Below are 18,480 nucleotides of genomic sequence, written 5' to 3'. Positions count from 1 at the left end.
TCCCCTCCCAGATGCTCGCCTCTGACTCATGTGGCTCAGGGCCCTGGGAGACTCCGCTTCAGGCTCCAAAGCAACTCCTCTCCTTGAAGCCTTCCGCAGTCTCCTGAGACCAGGTCCCACCTTGCCCTCTAGGGCTCTGACTCCTGCCCCTTTCTCCTCTCCTGGTATCCGGGTCCTTGCTCTGCTTCTCAGCCTCCTCAGATGGCTGGGCTTGGGTCCTCTGTGCCTACAGGAAAAGGCCACCCCTGCCAGGGCTGGGGCATGCCCAGCAGAAAGAGAGCTCCACAGCGCTGTGGTGATTCCTATTCCCCACCGCCATCGACACTGCCCGTGCCCACTACCTGGCAGCCCTGCATAGGAGCCTAGCTCAGAAGCCCAAGACACACAGCTGTGGGTTCAGCGCCCGGCATCTGGAGGATACTGCTTAAGTGACACAGCAGTCCCATCTCAGGAGCCTTCAAGACACAGTAGCCTCCCAGAAGCTCTCAGGGTACTAGTGGCAACAAGATGCTCCACCTCTGGACTGCCCCTGCCCTCAGCCTGTGCCGACCCTGCTGGCCCCAAGTCCTGCCCCCAGCACAGGCCAGGTACTGAGCACGGTCATCACTGTTCTGGAAACCCCCTTGCAGGGCATAGAAAGTTCTCAATGAATACCCATGGAGTAAAACAAAAGGCGGCCTTCACCCTTAGGTAGATTGTAATATTTTCGCACTAAATGCAAAAAGTTCTTTTCTGATGGATGCTCCAAGACGTAGTTGATGGCTGATAAGAAACATGAAAGTACATGTGCATCCAGTCAGCAGTGGTATGTATGTATGTATGTATGTATGTACCTACCTACCTACTTACCTACCTACCTACCTACTTTAGAGATGGGGTCTCACTCTGTCACCCAGGCTGGAGTGCAGTGGTGTGACCACAGCTCGCAGCAGCCTTGAACTCCTGGGCTCAAGCAATCCTCCCGCCTCAGCCTCTGAAGTAGCTGGGACTACAGGCACATGCCTCCACACCCAACTAAATTTTTAAATTTTTTGTAGAGATGAGGTCTCACTACGTTGCCCAGGCTGTGTGCTGGATTTTGGAAACTGCGTCAAGAAGGGTGCTGGGGAGGGACTGGCCTCCTCTCCAGAGCTCTAGGCCCACAAGGACCTCTCACGTCCTGCAGTTACTGGCCAGACCACAGAGGCAGGGAGGGCCCCAGGAGGGAACCCACTGCAAAGTGTCCCATTCATCCTGCCAGACGCTTATGTCCAACCTCGCGCCCTGGGCCTGTTCTGCAAAGCCTGAGTTGATGTTCTGGGTGGCTGTCAAACATGAAAGGCCTCTCTTCCTCTCCATCTCCGTCTCCCTTTCTCTCACACAGGCACGGCCCCGCCCAACATGGAGAAGCCCCATCTTTCTTCTAGGCACCTTTTTGGGCACCTGATTCCCTGGGATTCTAGCAAAGGCCGGAGAGTTCTCCGGGACCTTGTGCTTCTTGAGCCCACGTGCCCCGCACTCAGTAGTTGGTTCCAGGCTCTTCACCTGATCCCACCATGGAGGCACCTGGGCTGCTTCAAAAGCCCAGATTCCTGGCTCCAGCAATGGGAGTGACAGGGGTTTCCCAGAGGATTCTGACGCTCGGTCTGAGTGATGAACGTGTAGATGACGGGTTCCCCTTGCTACGCCAACAGCATAGCAGTGAGGAACAGTGGAGAAAGGGCATAGGCATATGTATGGGCTTGAGGTCAGAAGTTTCTGCTCTCACCTGCTGGATGGCACGACTTAACCTCTCTGATCTTGGTTTTCTCATTCACAAAAAAGGGATGCCACCACCTAACTGACAGGGGCCGGGAAAGGTTAGTGGGTAGTGAAACCAGCTTAGGCCTCCTGCCTCCCTTTTGCCCATGTCCTCTTCCTGGAGTGCAGCCTCTCTCTACCTCATTCCGTCTCTCTCTGCAAATCCTGGTGGGGAATTTCATCTCCAAACACTGAGGCAGGGCAGGCCCTCGGCAACTGCACCCCCCCCAGCCCTCACCTGTCATGGCTGAGCAAAGGAGGGGAGGTGGGGCCGAGGGCTGAGCCCTCCCTTCCTGTGAACTAGTAAATCACAAGACGATGACGCTGTCTGGTTTTAAGTCCTGTGACTCCAGGACCTTCTAGGCAGAATCACTGTCGACATCTGCGGAGCACTTCATAGTTGACACAGTGATTTCTCTCTCACCCACCGGGGCAGAAAATCTCCCCTTCACAACAGAAATGGAAGGGCACCCAGGATGCCACAGTGCTGGTCATGGTCTCTCATGGGCCAAAGACCACCGTTCTGCCACCCCTGGCTCCATAACCTCTGCCTCACTCTTGCGGCCTGTCACTGTGGAGACTGCGGGGCACCTCCATCCCCCTCCCACCTGGCTGCCCAGACAAGTGCTCCCAGCCTGCAGTCCCTCCCCCAGGTCTCTGCCTCCAGCCCCTCTCCCTACACAAGCAGAGCAATCCTTCTAAACCATCTCCCCCTCCTCACCTCCTCCCTGACCCCACCCAGGCTCAGGCCTTCCTCAGTGGCTCCTGGTCAGCAGCATCCTAAGCTCCTTACTCAGCCTGGCTGTCCAGGCCACTGGCGATTTGGTCCTCGTAACCCTCCATGCCAGCTCACACCACACCCATTCGCACCCACCATTGGCCACAACCATTCACACCTGCCACCAGCCACAACCATTCACACTCATCACTGGCCATGCCCATTCACACTGACCACTGGCCATGCCCATGTTGGCACAAGCAGTTCCCTGCAGCAATCCCAGCTGTCCTTGTGTCTCTGAGCACAAAGAGCTGTCTCTTTCCCCCAGCTTGGCCAGAGCTTGGCTCTGCCCCTCAACTGAGCAGGTACAGTGGCTATGGTGAGGTGAGGTGCTAGGGCACTCACCTGTGGCCTTCTTGAGGACAGGGGTGTGTTTCATTGGTTCTTTATCCCTCTATCCACCCAATCACCCAAGCAGTTACAGAAGGCTTACTATGTGCCAAACATGTGATCAACTGACACGGTGACACTCGACGTGTAAAAACAAGTGTACAATTTACCTTAAGAACATCTTGCTTGCACTTTTCTATTTTGTCTTGCAATTTCTTGAGCTGTTCAGGGTTGAGGGATGGGTCTGCCTTGCTATTGGCTTCTCGTGAGATAGCCAGCTTCTCCTCTTTGCACGCTGCATGGTGGGCTTTCTTTGCTGCTTCTACCTACAGGGATAATGAGTTCCTGAATGCCATGTCGCTGGGAGTTCCGGATCTCACCAGAGGTTACACAGACCATGGGAATGCTTGTGCTACCAAGAGGGGAGGAAAAGGCAGGTACAAAATTGTATGTATACTATCATAGCAACTAGTCACAACAGGAATGCACTCAACACATATTCACGGAGCACTTGCTTGCCCCATGAATGGTTCGAGGCACCAGGGACACAGCAAGAAACACAAGAGCCCAGGCCTTCGTGAAGCTTTCATTTGAGTTGTGGGAGGCAGATACAGTACAGGAAAAGTTACATGCCAGAGTCAATTGGAGGGCGTTAAGTGTTGGGGAGGACAACAGAGACGGAGCATGGGGTGGGTGGAGAAAGCCACTGAGATGACATGGAGCATGCACATGGAGGGGTTATAGGACATCCCAGGAAGACCATGCCAGGCTGCTGGATCAGCGAATACAAAGAAAGTTCCAAGGAGGAACCTAGCATGAGCGAGAGGACTATACTGGGTGGTTGGGGGGAGGGGGCGCAGGGTGATCGGCCACATTTCCTCTGGTTTTAATGGCTATTTTACACACACACACACACACACACACACACACACACACACACACACACACTCTCTCTCTCTCTCTCTCTCTCTCTCTCTCTCTCTCTCTCTCTCTCTCTCTCAATAGATCCTTCCTTATTTGAGCCAAAGCCACAGATTTCATTCTAGAGGGAAGGAGGAATTTACAGCAAAGGCCTCATGAGACACAGACAGTTTCATTATGAATGGGGCCAGGGACAAAACAGAAGAGAAAGGAGATGCGACAAAAGCTAAAACACAGAAAAGGAGACACAGAGAAAACCATCCGGAAAGACAGAGGCATGTTCTGGATGATTCTGAGGAGGAGGAAGGCAGTGCAGGGCCAGAGAACAGCTGGGTGTTGGGGGTGGCACATCTACCGTCTAGCCCATTCCAGCAGGGAATGGGGGCGAGGCTGCAGGCAGGGGCGGGGCACACAAGCGGAGGGCTGGGGTGGACAGATGACAGCCTCCAATTAGCCAAGGCTCGACAAAACTCTGGTTTTGGTTGCTACTTTTAGAAAAACAGGTATCAATGTTACTTGAAATTTTAGGAGAAAAACCTAAAATGGCCTCCTGTGCCTAAAGCCAGTAGCAGAAAGTCCTGGGTGCAGGAGGGGGTGCTGCTGGTGAGGTGCCAGGCAGAGCGAGGCCGGGCAAGGAAGCCTGCAGGACAGATGTACCTCTTTCAGCTTCTTGGCCCAGGGCTTCTGTGCCTTCCGAAAGCCGTCCTCGGCTTCCTTGGTCTCCTTGAAGCCGCCCATCATCTGCTTGTGAAAGGCTTCCTTCTGCCAGTTCTTGATCTTCTCGAAGTCATCGTTCATTAGCGAGGCCTTCACCTCGAGGTGCAGCTCACTCACCCTCTCTGCCTCGGACATGAAGGCCATCCAGGCCTTCTCCACGGTCCCGTACTGGGGCCCTGCACAGGGGAGAAAAGCTGTGGGTCACTCAACGCGGGGCATGGTGGGGTCTCCTCTGCTCACACCTTGGCTGTTCAATGTGGGCATTTAGACCACAGAGGGTTTCCTTTCGGGGTTTCAGATATTTTTCTCTCAGGGACTCTGTGCCTTTTTCAGTTCCTGAAGCTGAATTTGCTTTGCCACTCGTGTTAGGAAAATTGGGGTATTACATCCCTTTCCTTTATTTTTATTTTTATTTTTTGAGATGGAGTTTCGCTCTTGTTGCCCCGGCTGGAGTGCAGTGGCGCGATCTTGGCTCACTGCAAACTCTGTCTCCCGGGTTCAAGTGATTCTCCTGCCTCAGCCTCCCAAGTAGCTGGGATTACAGGTGCCCGCCACCACGCCCGGCTAAATTTTTGTATTTTTAGTAGAGACGGGGTTTCACCATGTTGGCCAGGCTGATCTCAAACTCCTGACCTCAGGTGATCCACTCGCCTCAGCCTCCCAAAGTGCAAGGATTACAGGCGTGAGCCACTGCATCTGGCCATGCCTTTCCTTTATTTAAAGCTACTGAACTCTTTAAAAACTCCAATTTCCACATCTTAGAAGTCTTAATTTACTTAACAGTGGCCAAAGAAGGGGGGACCTTCTGAAGCGAGCAGACGCTTCTCCCAGGTTTTGGGCACCCATCCACATCATGCCAATGCTTCTCCTGGCGTGGCTCCTATCTGCCCTGCTTGGCCCTTGGCTAGACCTGTGCTGCCTCCCTTTGCAGGACCGTGTTCATTCACTCCCAGAAAGAGCCTGGCTCTGAGCACAAGCTCAAGAACACTGGAATGAAGACTGTCCCCTCGGCAGAATGGAAGCCCATCCTGCAGGAGGCAGGAGAGGAGGAAGCAGGAGCCTGCTCTGGACCAGAGCTTTGTTTTTTTTTTTTTTTTTTTGAGACGGAGTCTTGCTCTGCAGCCTAGGCTGGGGTGCAGTGGCCGGATCTCAGCTCACTGCAAGCTCCGCCTCCCAGGTTTACGCCATTCTCCTGCCTCAGCCTCCCGAGTAGCTGGGACTACAGGCGCCCGCCACCTCACCCGGCTACTTTTTTGTATTTTTTAGTAGAGACGGGGTTTCACCGTGTTAGCCAGGATGGTCTCGATCTCCTGACCTCGTGATCCGCCCGTCTCGGCCTCCCAAAGTGCTGGGATTACAGGCTTGAGCCACCGCGCCCAGCCTGGACCAGAGCTTTGTAAACCTCAAGCTCTAACTGACAGCTGGATCCCGGGAGAGGGGCTGGAGCAGGTGGAAATGAAATGATGACAGTGCCACCAACCGAGGGAGCAGACCTACCCCAGGCCCCTCCTCCACCACATGCCTGCTCCACAGCCTGGGCACACACCCTGCCCTAAGGACTAGGCTAAGCCCACACACACAACCCGTGTCAGCATGACGGGAAAGGACAGGCAGCTGGACTAGACCTGGTTCGCCTGGGGCCTGGCTCCCCAGTTGGCTCCTGAGGACAGCTGGTCAGCACAGGAGAGCCTGCCCCAAAACACACCTTGAGAAACCTGTGCTGCTCTGCTTCTGTGCCGGAAAGCCTGTAATCAGTCAAGCTCCCCCTTCACTGCTGGGAAGTGAGTTCTAAACATGGCCCCTGTCCACACAACAGTGGCAGTGATGAAACTGCAGAAGCTTCTGAGCTTTTCGGTGGGGACAGAAGGGAGTGAAACCTCCACCATATAGCACCTATAATTATTCCCTTAAAATTTAAACTCAGAAAGACTGCCAGGTGTTGCCAGCTAGTCTTATCTGACCTGCTACATGGCCAAGTTTAAAAATAAATGGCTCTCTGTGTTAGAAACCAAGGTGCCGAGCAGCAAGGCCTCCCACAGGATAGGAACTTACCCGAGCTCTCAGTTAACTCGGCAAGGGCAAGTGTATCCTATGGATGACAAGGGCTGTAATCCTGTGTCCCCGAGGAAAGCGGACAAAAGTTCACGGAGCCTGTGCCTGCTGGTGATGGACACTAATGCTCCCCATAAAAATCACACCCTGCTCTGGAACTGGGAAATGCACTCTTGCCCCAATCTTAAGGACAGAAAACTGGCATAGAGAGGGTCACAACGTGCCCAGAGCCCGTAGCTGGGGCATAGCTGCCTCCAGGCCACAGGACCTGTGCCGGGGCCTCCCTACCCTTCTCCACAAGCTGCCTCCAGCGCCGGGCCCACTCAGTGAGCTGCTGCGCGTACGCCTTCTCGATGCGTGCCCGCTCATGCAGGCAGTTCATGAGGTCGCTGCACAGGCGGTGGCCATCGTCGATCCGCTTCACAGTCCGCTTGTAGTTCCCGACCTAGGAGACACAACTAGCTGGGAGGCACGGGGCTTGGGGCAGCCTGTCCTTGGCTGCTGCATAAATGGCCTCCATGCCAATCAGGCCCTGATGCGCCCCTGGGGTCACGTTTACTACACCCCACTCCCACAGTTTGAAAGGCAACCCGTGTAGTTAATCAACCTCTCTATTTTTATTATTAATGAGATCATACACATCAGGGAACGGGGGCTTCTCAATGTTCTTTAGGTTGGGTACCAAGCAGAAACTGGGCCGTGGGTCAGGAAAGGAGGCTGACTGGCTCAGGAAGGGCTATCATGGAAGAAGGGGTGGGGCTGAGGATGCCTATAAGAGCACCTCATGCAGACTGAGAAGCTGGGGCCGGCTTCCTGGAGTAGGTGACATCTAACCAAAGCCTTCTGCTTTGATGTCATCCATCCTGTGCTGGGTTATTACTTCCCAATCATAGCCGTAAAAACTTTTCCACTTCCTGAGCACCTACCATGTGCCAGGCAACCTGCTAGGTGTTTTACACCTCCAAATATTGTCTCCCCAACCTAGTAGGAATAAGTGTCCCCATTTTACAGATGAGGAAACAAAGGCTTAGAGAAGTTACATGGTTAGTCAAGATCCTGCAGCCACAGTGGCTAGGCTCGAGTTGAAGGCATTTGTGTTTTTTTTTTTTTTGAGACAGTGTCACTGTCATCAGGCTGGAGTGCAGTGGCGCGATCTCGGCTCACTGCAACCTCCGCCTCCCAGGTTCAAGCGATTCTTCTGTCTCAGTCTCCTGCCTCCTGAGTAGCTGGGACTACAGGCACGCATGCCATCACACCCAGCTAATTTTTGTATTTTTAATGGAGACAGGGTTTCACCATGTTGGCCAGGATGGTCTCAATCTCCTGACCTTGTGATCCGCCTGCGTCAGCTTCCCAAAACGCTGGAATTACAGGTGTGAGCCACCAAGCCCGGCCCAAAGGCAGTTTTTCAAAGCGTTCCAGGTAGGACTGTCTTGATGGCAAAGGTTTTGCAGGGCTAAGCTGAGTTTTGACTGCCTTTTTTCGCATATGAAAAGAGAAACTAGTTCATCTAAGTTATAAGTATTAAAAGAGTAACTGAGGAAATGTTAATGGCTAATTTGGGGTGAAAATGAAAATGTTTGCTGTTTCATTCTTTGAGCTGCTGGCTTGAAAGGATACAGTCACTGATAACTTGAGCACCCAAAGGAAATATGACAGAAAGATGATCTCTTTTCAGCCTTTTTCTCCCATTGCCTTCAAAAATCTTAGTCAACCCCTTGTCAGTTTTACCTTTTCTAAAATCTCTTTGCCTAGCCCTGCAGAGATGGGTAAGGGGAGGGAAAGGGGCTGCAGCATCTGGAGGAAGGGCTGTCCCTGAGGCTGAGCTAGATGGGCTGAGAACCAGAATCCTTGTGAACAGCAAAGACCCCTGGAAGGTGGTTAGCCTGGGCAGCCTTCTCCAGAGGCAGATGAGACTTCCGGCTCTGCTCATTCCCTCCAAAGACCTCCCCCGGCAAGGCTGGCAGCTCGTCTGCTCGTCAAAACACGAGCTGAACCTGAGCGTCCACTCCATACTCGAGCAGCTCCTATGAGGAAGTCGAAAGCGAGCATTTTCACAGCTCACTGGAAGTGACATTATGTGGTAGCTTCCCTTAAAATGAGGCCTTACTGTCATTTTGAAATTGACAGCAGGACGAAAAAAAATACCCAACAAGCGACTTAGTATCGCCGAGCTGGTGGTAGAAGGAGCTGAGGTAACACAGCCCTAACTTAGCCTTGACAGTTGACATGAAGCCACGACCCAGAGCTGGTTTTCATCTGTCTATTACCAACAGTATTCAAATTGGTAATCACCATCAAATCATGTATTTTGGCTCTCTTGAAACCTGCTTACCTCTCTGATTTTCAGAATCCTTGGTTAAAGCTTTAGGGAAAAGAAAAGGATATTTCTTAACAAGTCACATGTTGGTACCACCCATCGGCACACACAGGAGCTGCAACACACATTTACACCACAACTCTTGAAACCTGGAAAGCCGCGATGAATACAGGAAGAATGTTTCCGTAAGTATACATCTTAGGTTTCCATGTAAGCTCCCAGTTGGTCCTAGAGGCTGCAGAGGAGGCTGTGCTGGTCCTGTGACCACTGCTGGGGACAAGAGGCAAGCTCTGAGCACAGAGCCAATGGGAGAAGGGGAGTATGCCAAACAGCTGGGATCAAGGCACCCCAGCAACACTGGCCGTGCTGTCCTGTTAATGAAACGGCTGTGTGGTGGCTCGTGACAGGCCATCGCTGCAAGTCTCTATCGCCATAAACCACCAGGGACAGAGCAATGTGGCCTTGCCACTTCCCTGGGCAAAGCACTGCAGTCATCCCGGGAGCAGAGTTACTGCTGGCTGTTTCTCTAGGTTGACATGGAATCTACACACAGGCAAAACTGCCCACTACAGGGTACACTTAGATGAGTGTAAACAAACATACACCACTGTCTACCGTCTCCACAGCAAGGAACAGGACACTTCCATCTCTCATGCAGTGCCTTTGTACCCCCTTGCAGCCCCATCGCCTCCCCACACAGCCCCCAGCAACCACAGACATGATTTCTGCCCCTTTTCCAGGATGGCACGGATATTTGGAATACACAGTATGCAGCCTGGCTTTTGAGACTGGCTTCTGTCACCCACCATAATGCTTCTGAGACTGATCCATGTTGCTGTCTATGTTAGAAGTTCATTCTTTCTTACTGCTAAGCAGTATCCTATTGTGTAGTTATACCATGATTTTGTTTATCCATTCTTCCTGTTAAAGGCTGCTTGGGTCATTTTCAGTTTGGGGTAATTATGAATAAAGAAGCTATAATGTTCATCTATTGGTCTTTTGTGGGGACATATACTTTCATGTCTCTTGGGTGAATACCTAGGAGTGGAAATGTCACATGGCACATGTACGTTTAACCAAAGTGCCAAACCGCTATCCAAAGTAACTGTGCCACTGTGCATTGCCATCAGCAACGTATGAGAGTTCCCCATCCTGCATGCTTCCAGCACTTAGTATTGTCAGGGTATTTTGTTCTGTTATTTTTAGCCATTCTACTTAGTGTAGCAATATTGCATTGTGATTTTAATTTGCACCTTTTTAAAGTCTAATAATACTGAAAATCTTTTCTTATGACTATTTGCCATCTGTATGCCTTCTTGACTAAAGTTTGTTCCTTTTTTTTCTGAGACAGGGTCTTGCTTTGTTGCCCAGGCTAGAGTGCAATGCCACAATCATGGCTCACTGCAGCCTTAACCTCCCAGGCTCAAGTGATCCTCCCACCTCAGCCTCCAGAGTAGCTGGAACTACAGGTGCGCACCACCACACCTGGCTAATTTTTGTAATTTTTGCAGAGATGGGGTTTTGCCACGTTGCCCAGGCTGGTCTTGAATTCCTGGGCTCAAGCGATCCTCCCACCTTGGCCTCCCAAAGCGTTGGGATGACGTGTGTAAGCCACAGCGCCTGGCCTGTTTCCTTTTTAATACATTTTTTTTTTAAATCAAAGGTATAACAATGACTTGTTTTTAAAATGCAAGAAAATTAATTTTCAAATATTTAACAAATCAATCATACATTAAAATTAGCACATATATAGTTAACTATTTCTGCTCTATCAGTTTTGTAATTAAACAGCTCTCTTCTACTTTTTCAAAACATGAGCTTGTTTTGGGACAGCCAAATAGCAGAAAACTTTAGGTAGAAACTGAATATAAGCATGCTTTCTTCCAAACATATTAATTGTGATATTAATGGCTTCATTCACAAAATCCTCATTTTTGAACCAGGTATGAAGCTATGTATCTAACTTCCTCTAAATTCAGGCTCACTCCACTCAGAAACTAAGCTACTAAAGACAAATGCTCAGCATACATGTGCCTGGACGTCCCTTCACTCCCCTGAGGGACTGCCTGGCAGACGGAGGGCCAAGCATGTTCCTACTGAGGGACTCAGCGCTTGGGCACAGGGCACTGGAACTAGGGCACTGGGAGGAGGGGGTGAGAGGTATCCTGAAGGCAATATCCAAAGGGCATCTTCAAGGACAGGTAGGAGGCTGCCCAGATTAAAGATGAGGCCAGGGAAATAATTCCAGGCACAGGGAATAGCACCGGCAAAAGGAAGGTGTGTCCACATGGCGACCCTGGGGCCCTGAGAGAAGTCGGCTGGGAATGGAACACAGAACACAGGGAGCGACCGGCAATGAGGGAGGGCAGATGCTGAGAAACTGGGAGGGTTAGGCCTGCATCCTGAAAGGCATCAGGCTTGGGGACTGGTGGGGCTCAGAAGGCTGGCAGGGGTGGGGACATCCTGGAAGGAAGGATTGAGAGCAGCCTCCAAAGAACGGGGCTGCCCAGTGGAACCCAGGGCAGGCGAGCCAAAAAAGGGAGCTGCCCACCCTCCAGGTGGCGGATGTGGGGACAGAGGTCGTGGGATCCCTGGCTCCCAGACAGGCTTCTCTGCATACAGCATCCCCGCCTTCTCCAGGTTGTGCCCACCTTGGGAAAGAGAACCTCCTTTCTTTTTTTTTTTTTTTTTTTAAGACAGAGTTTCACTCTTATTGCCCAGGCTGGAGTACAATGGTGCGATCTCAGCTCACCACAACCTCTGCCTCCTCAGTTCAAGCGATTCTCCTGCCTCAGCCTCCTAAGTAGCTGGGATTACAGACATGTGCCACCACGCCCGGCTAATTTTGTATTTTTAGTAGAGACGGGGTTTCTCCATGTTGGTCAGGCTGGTCTTGAACTTCCAACCTCAGGTGATCTGCCCACCTCAGCCTCCCAAAGTGCTGAGATTACAGGCGCGAGCCACTGTGCCCGGCCAAGAACCTCCTTTCTAGGGTACTCCGGAGGCCGCTCTCCTGCCTCCCAGGGATGGGCCTTGGGGGCCACATCTCTCACAATTGAGCTCTGCCTCCAAGGAATCCACTCCCTTCCCCATGCCCTTCCCTGAGCCAGGACTCGCCCTGCCGCCTGCCCTCCTCCAGGCCGCACTCACAACCTCTCAGTGAGCCAGGCTTCTAATCGTTCCTCTGAGAACCCAGTGTCAGCCAAGCCTCAGTTTTAGAGTCAGCTAGGATGAGGTGGGGGCTGGAATCTCAACCATCCCTGTGCAGAAACATCCGTGCAATCAGGAGCAGAGAAAGGGGCTCTACCTGAAACCCAGTGGCTTGTCACAGGCATGCTGAGGGGACTATCCGAAGAGGCCACGTCAGCTCCTCCATCCTGCATGCATCTGTTGTGAAGAGTCCAGAGGTGCCTTTCACAAGGATGCTGGGGAAAGTCTGCTGTGCAGACACAGGACCATGCCAAGCTCTGTGGTGCTCTCAACCCCTAACACCTTCAGACTCTGGGCCCTAAGAGGGTGTGGACCTGTGTCTTTCTAATCCACCACTCTTTCTCCATTGCTTTCCACAGGGTCTACCACACAGCAGGCACCCCATAAAAATGTGAGGTAAAGCCATAAAACATGACCAGAAGAAAATGTACGTGAATACCTTTGTGACTTAGGGTGGGGCTCCCTCAACAAAACTGTTCTTTTTCTTTTTTTTTGAGACGGAGTCTAGCTCTGTTGCCCAAGCTGGAGTACAGTGGTGCGATCTCGGCTCACTGCAACCTCTGCCTCCCGGGTTCAAGCAATTTTCCTGCCTCAGCCTCCCGAGTAGCTGGGATGACAGCACGAAGGCCACACAGAGATGTCCCGTACGTGGGTACCCAGAGGCACGCGCCTGAGAACAGCAAGGCAGCTCTATGCCTGTAGACTGCAGTCATTAGAGAGTGGGAAAGGCCAAGTGTGGGCAGAGGTGGGTGTACAGCACCCTTTACTGGATATCCTGGTGGAAGAGACTGGGCAGGCCTCTATGCACAACCAGGCAGCCATTCAGCCATGAAGCATGCACGCGCCCTACAATGACCCGGCAGCTTCATTCCGGGCTTACATCCCCACAGAAATGTTCCCTTGGGTCCCAGGACAGGTAGGGGCCTCTCCCTGGGGAATGCACAGGGAAGCACAGGGCCCAGCAGTGCAGGAGAAAGAAGGATGTGCACGACTACGCCAACACACTGACCCAGAACAGAATGATGTGGGGCATGATGCCATTTACATCGATTAAGAATGTGTGCACGGCTGGGCGCGGTGGCTCAAGCCTGTAATCCCAGCACTTTGGGAGGCCGAGACGGGCGGATCACGAGGTCAGGAGATCGAGAGACGATCCCGGCTAACACGGTGAAACCCCGTCTCTACTAAAAAATACAAAAAAATAGCCGGGCGAGGTGGCAGGCGCCTGTAGTCCCAGCTACGCGGGAGGCTGAGGCAGGAGAATGGCGTAAACCCGGGAGGCGGAGCTTGCAGTGAGCTGAGATCTGGCCACTGCACTCCAGCCTGGGTGACAGAGCAAGACTCCGTCTCAAAAAAAAAAAAAAAAAAAAAAAAAAAAAAAAAAGAATGTGTGCACATGAAGTAGGGGTGCGAAGTTTATGACAGCAGATGCTAACAAAAGCTGTAACATTAGAAATGGGGAGGGGGCCTAGGTATCAACTGCAGGTGGAGAAATGGAAACAGGAACGGTATTGATGAGCAAGTCCCCCTCCTACCTGCCCCCATCCCAGCTCTCTCTGAAGTCCTGGCTCCTTTTCCCCACGGAGGCTTCCCTGATGCAGCCCGTCCTTGCTGGGCACCAGCGTGGAGCACCAGCCCAGTCTACACCATCCGCACCCACACAGACAGGGGAGACTTGTCTGAGGAATCTACTCCTGCCATCTGGTCCAGCTGGAGGCCATGATGGCCCTTCCAAATACCGTCCCCATGCCCCTCGGGTCACAGCTCGTCTCAAAATTGCCTCGAGCACATTAGCCTCACTTCCCTGGCTAGACTGCAAGCCTCCCGGCAACAGGTATCACACACTGAGTGATTTTCACTAGCGACGGCATCCTAATAGAGCATGCTCACACTTGGCCAGGCAGGGTACTGACAGTTTTACATGCCACTCCACTTAATCTTGTGACAGTGCTAGCCAGGGGATACTATTAATGTCTATTTTTAAAAATTAAATTAAATTTTATTATTTGAGAGAAGGGTCTCACTCTATTGCCCAGGCTGGAGTGCAGTGGCACATCACAGAGGCGCGACCTTCCTGTCTAAAGCGATCCTCCTGCCTCAGCCTCTGAGTAGGTGGGACCACAGGTATGTACCACTACACCTGGCTGATTTTTTCTATTTTTTGTAGAGACAGGTTCTTACTATGTTGCCAGGGCTGATTTCAAACTCCTAGGCTCAAGCAATCCTCCCAACATGACCTCCAAAAGTGCTGGGATTACAGGCATGAGCCACTGCACCTGACCTAGTGTCCCTATTTTACAGAAAAGGAAACTGGAGTTTGAAGAGATGCAGTCACTCATGGTCATGCAACAGAAAGAGAGGCCACCTGCCCAAACCTCCCTCAGGCCAGGATCACAGCTGGTGTAAACTGAGATTTATCAGGTCAACATGAGATGGTGCATGTGCTTCCAGCCAGCCCTGTGGACTCCAGCAAGTCACAACAGAATTCCAGACTCCAAGCAGCACACACAGGCCCTGCTCCTGTCCCCACTATATGCCAACGAAGTTCCCAGGAACCCCAAGCCTGTAAACTACTAGGACCGGTTGCCGAGGATGAGCTTGATTTTTTTGTTTGTTTGTTTGTTTGTTTTGTTTTGTTTTGTTTTTTGAGACGGGGTCTTGCTCTGTCACCCAGGCTGCAGTGCAGTGGCCGGATCTCAGCTCACTGCAAGCTCCGCCTCCCGGGTTCACGCCATTCTCCTGCCTCGGCCTCCCGAGTAGCTGGGACTACAGGTGCCCGCCACCTCGCCCGGCTAGTTTTTTGTATTTTTTAGTAGAGACGGGGTTTCACCGGGTTCGCCAGGATGGTCTCGATCTCCTGACCTTGTGATCCGCCCGTCTCGGCCTCCCAAAGTGCTGGGATTACAGGCTTGAGCCACCGCGCCCGGCCCGATGAGCTTGATTTTAACCTCAGGATGATCTTCCCCTTTAATCTGTGGCCCTGAAGGCCCAAAAGCACCACAATTGCTCCCTCTGCACCCTGGAGAGGAAGGGCCAAGGGTGAGCCAGCTGTGCCAACCTGACGTACAGAAGAGCTCCTGGTGGCATCCCTCTCCAGGCAAGTTCGTGGAACCAGAGTCAAATGTTTTATCCAAAACTGACCAAGTATGCCAAGAAGCTCTAGCATCTCCTCTGCCAGCCTGGCAGACAAGGATGAGGCAACTCTTTAGGAATTCCTTAATTCCAATTCTGTAGCTGGCAACAAGACGGGCAAAATGCTTTCAATATCTTGTTCAAATCCATCAGATTTCCCAGCCCTAACAAGACCTCCTTCCCTTCACTTGCTCTCATGAGGGAAGCAGCACAGATCTGGCCCTGCCCCGAAATGTGTAACTTTGTACAAGTCCCTCTCCATATATTTCTGTCCTTTCAGTTGTCAGGCAGAGTCAGGGCTATTCCTGTGAGGACCAAATGGCCCAGGATAGGAGGAGTTCACACTGCAGGGTAGGTTTCTTCCTAGCCAGCTGTGCTCTCCACCTGCCATGGCGATCGCCTGACAAGACCGAACTTCTTGCTAAGCCATTTCTTCATCCTGTCTGGGGGTTGGGGTGGGGGGTGAGGTGAGCCTTCACAATTCCAGGATTTCTGATTGAAGATGATGTTGACGGTTCCTGGCACACCTGAGCAGCTCTGGGTCAAATATTTGACTCTGGTTCCATGGGCTTGCCCGCAGGGGCACCACCAGGGCTTCCTCCTTCCCTGGCTCAGCTCAGACCAGCTGGCTCGCCCCTGGCCCTTCCTCTCCAGGGTGCAGAGGGAGCAGTTTCCAGTCTGTTGATGCCACCAGCTGGCTGGCTCCCCACGGAAGCATTCATCACTCCATTTCTGAGCGTCTGGCAACACCCTCTTGCCACTGAGAGGTATTTAAGGAACATCCACTGTGTGTGAAGGGCCACGAGGCCCTAGGGATATAGTGGTGAACAAACTGCCATTAGACTGTCCCTCATGGAACTTCTGGCCAGAAAAATAATGCAATGAGGCAGTGACACTTTCTGAGAAGGAACACTCTGGGTGGTCACGGCTGCCTGGAGGAAACGATGTTTGAGGCGGTAGCTGAAGGCAGCTCTGAGGCAAGGCCGCTTTCTCACAGCTGAGGAAAATGCCATGAGGCCCACGGAGAGCAAGATGGGGGCTCTGCTGCCCCGGGACACCTCCCCCACAGCTCACCCCTCTCCCGGTGAACATGTGCTGTTCCATGCCAAAATGCGTCAAAATAGTGGGTTCTGAGGGCAACTACTATGTCTCTATATGTCTCCATCATCCATGCCAGGCAGAGAGAGGACACCCTATCTTCTCAGAGCCCAAATGGTGCTGGGAGATGGGATTTCCATTCCCCCTGGAAAAGAAGGGACTGAGAAGTTGCTGAGACCTCAGAGGCACGGCCAACGAAACAACTCATGATCCTTTATCTATCAGTTCTTTTTTTTTTTTTTGAGACGGAGTCTTGCTCTGTCGTCCAGGCTGGAGTGCAGTGGTGCATCTCGGCTCACTGCAACCTCCGCCTCCTGGGTTCAAGTGATTCTCCTGCCTCAGCCTCCCAAGTAGCTGGGATTACAGGTGTGCGCCACCATGTCTGGCTAATTTTTGTATTTTTAGTAGAGACAGGGCTTCGCCATGTTGGCCAGGCTGCTCCTGAACTCCTGACCTCAAGTGATCCACTGGCCTCAGTCTCCCAAAGTGTTGGATTACAGGCGTGAGCCACCACGCCCAGGCTATTTATCAGTTCTTAATCCTGCGAGTCACACGAGCTCTCTCCATGGCAGCTAAAAGGAATCAACTCTCAGCGTGTCATCAGCCAGTAACTTCATGGCCAGCAGAAGAGCAGCTCCCGGCGCTTCTGCCACATTCCTGAGAGAGTCACGTAAGCACAGCCAGCTGCAGGAACTCACCGGGCCTTCACTGCAGCTACAAAGCTTTCAGGGAAATCCAGGGCCTGAGTTAGTTTATCCCTAAGCAACCCGTGCCCCAGGCAGCTAGCGGGGGCTCCTGGACTGAGTCCCTTCTCCTCAGGACTGTGCCTTGCAGAGTCACTACCTCTCACCCACCTTCCCTGGGGAGGGTGTGCGTGTGCCTGGCAGATGTTGTATCCTGTACACAACTGGAGGCGTCCCCATGGTGACAGCTTCAGGCAACTTTCTTCCAACCTATCCTAACCCCTATGCTGAATCCTCCTTTCCAAACGGGGATGACTGTTGATATTAGGGTTGTGAAATCTATGATGTGTGTTTGAAAACACCAAAGAGTAACAGGTGTCCTTGAAATATTATCAAGTCTGTGCCTTGCTTTCAGGTGCCAAACTGCAATTTCCACATCCTCATTTCTATGGGATTCCACTCATCCTGGTCCCCAAACTTCCTACCAGCTCGTCCACCACTGGACTCCCAACTTGTCTCAGCCCTGGAATGTAGGCCCTAGGAGTTCCATACTTCGGTGCTACCTTGAACCACAAGCTCAGACTAACATCTAACCTCACTGGGGATCCCCATCTGCAAATGAGGTGATGCTATTTACCTTGCAGGCCCCAAGAGGGTTAGAGATTCAGAATCGCCTTGAGTCTGATCTGCAATTCCAGCTTGATTCTGACCCAGCACTAGTCCTGTCCTTTCCTTGGGGCCTCACTTCTGTCTCAACTTGGGGTTTTCAGTTCTTGCCCCCAACACTGACTGGCCGTATCCTCTGTTTCTGAAACCTGTATCCTCAAGAACAAAGCTAAAGAAAATGGAGCTCACTACCCTGAAAGCACTCCTCGCTGTTTGGTTATTTAAAACCACAAATCCCAGATTTCAACAACCTTAAAGACCCGCTGAGTTATGAATCTCTAACTGAAATGTTCAAAACGACAAAATAAAAAATAGATGACACAGAAACCCAGAAATTGCAATTTTTAGATCCTAACTCCAAAGGCAGAACACATAAGATAAATAACGTAGAGTGGAAGGATGTGTTTACGCAAAGTTGTGTTGAACTGAACTCTTCCTCGAGGTCGTCGGCCAGGTTCCCCATGCTCTGCTCCCTTGGTGCATGTTACAGACATCGAGAAGGCCCTGCGACACCGTACATGGCGTTCACACGCGCAGCATATGCCACCCTGTGTGCCATAGCCCCCAAGACCCCACCCTGGAGCCCTGGGTCTCCGGGAAGACAGGCACTGCTCACTTGCCTTCAGCTGAGCACCCAGCAAGTGGCAGGAATTTGGTCCGTGGCTGCCCCTTTTGCTCTCCCTCACTCCTCAGGGATGCACCCCCACTGACGCAGGCATCACCTTGCTGGAAGAGCCGCCATGGCGAGGTCACCTGCCCGGTCCCTAAGCTCGCTGAAGACCCAAGGCTTTTGG

General features: G+C 52.1%; 4 protein-coding genes across 8 annotated transcripts in view; 2 read left to right on the top strand and 2 right to left on the bottom strand.

Moving 5' to 3' along the window:
• MPPED1 (metallophosphoesterase domain containing 1) overlaps positions 1-18,480 on the top strand; it is an 822,621-nt gene that overhangs the window by 190,819 nt on the left and 613,322 nt on the right. The window lies entirely within an intron of this gene.
• TSPO (translocator protein) overlaps positions 1-18,480 on the top strand; it is a 677,237-nt gene that overhangs the window by 395,762 nt on the left and 262,995 nt on the right. The gene's annotated exons all lie outside the window — the stretch shown is intronic.
• LOC126963616 (NADH-cytochrome b5 reductase 3) overlaps positions 1-18,480 on the bottom strand; it is a 414,164-nt gene that overhangs the window by 275,620 nt on the left and 120,064 nt on the right. The window lies entirely within an intron of this gene.
• PACSIN2 (protein kinase C and casein kinase substrate in neurons 2) overlaps positions 1-18,480 on the bottom strand; it is a 147,950-nt gene that overhangs the window by 18,974 nt on the left and 110,496 nt on the right. The window contains 3 exon segments of the mRNA XM_050805906.1: positions 3,058-3,213; positions 4,466-4,701; positions 6,866-7,022. Of these exon segments, the coding sequence (XP_050661863.1) occupies positions 3,058-3,213; positions 4,466-4,701; positions 6,866-7,022 (549 nt within the window).

The sequence above is a fragment of the Macaca thibetana genome, chromosome 10 (assembly GCF_024542745.1).
Source record: "Macaca thibetana thibetana isolate TM-01 chromosome 10, ASM2454274v1, whole genome shotgun sequence".
Lineage (NCBI taxonomy): Eukaryota > Metazoa > Chordata > Mammalia > Primates > Cercopithecidae > Macaca > Macaca thibetana.
The sequence above is the reverse complement of the archived record's forward strand: the minus strand, read 5'-3'. Positions and strand labels throughout refer to the sequence as shown.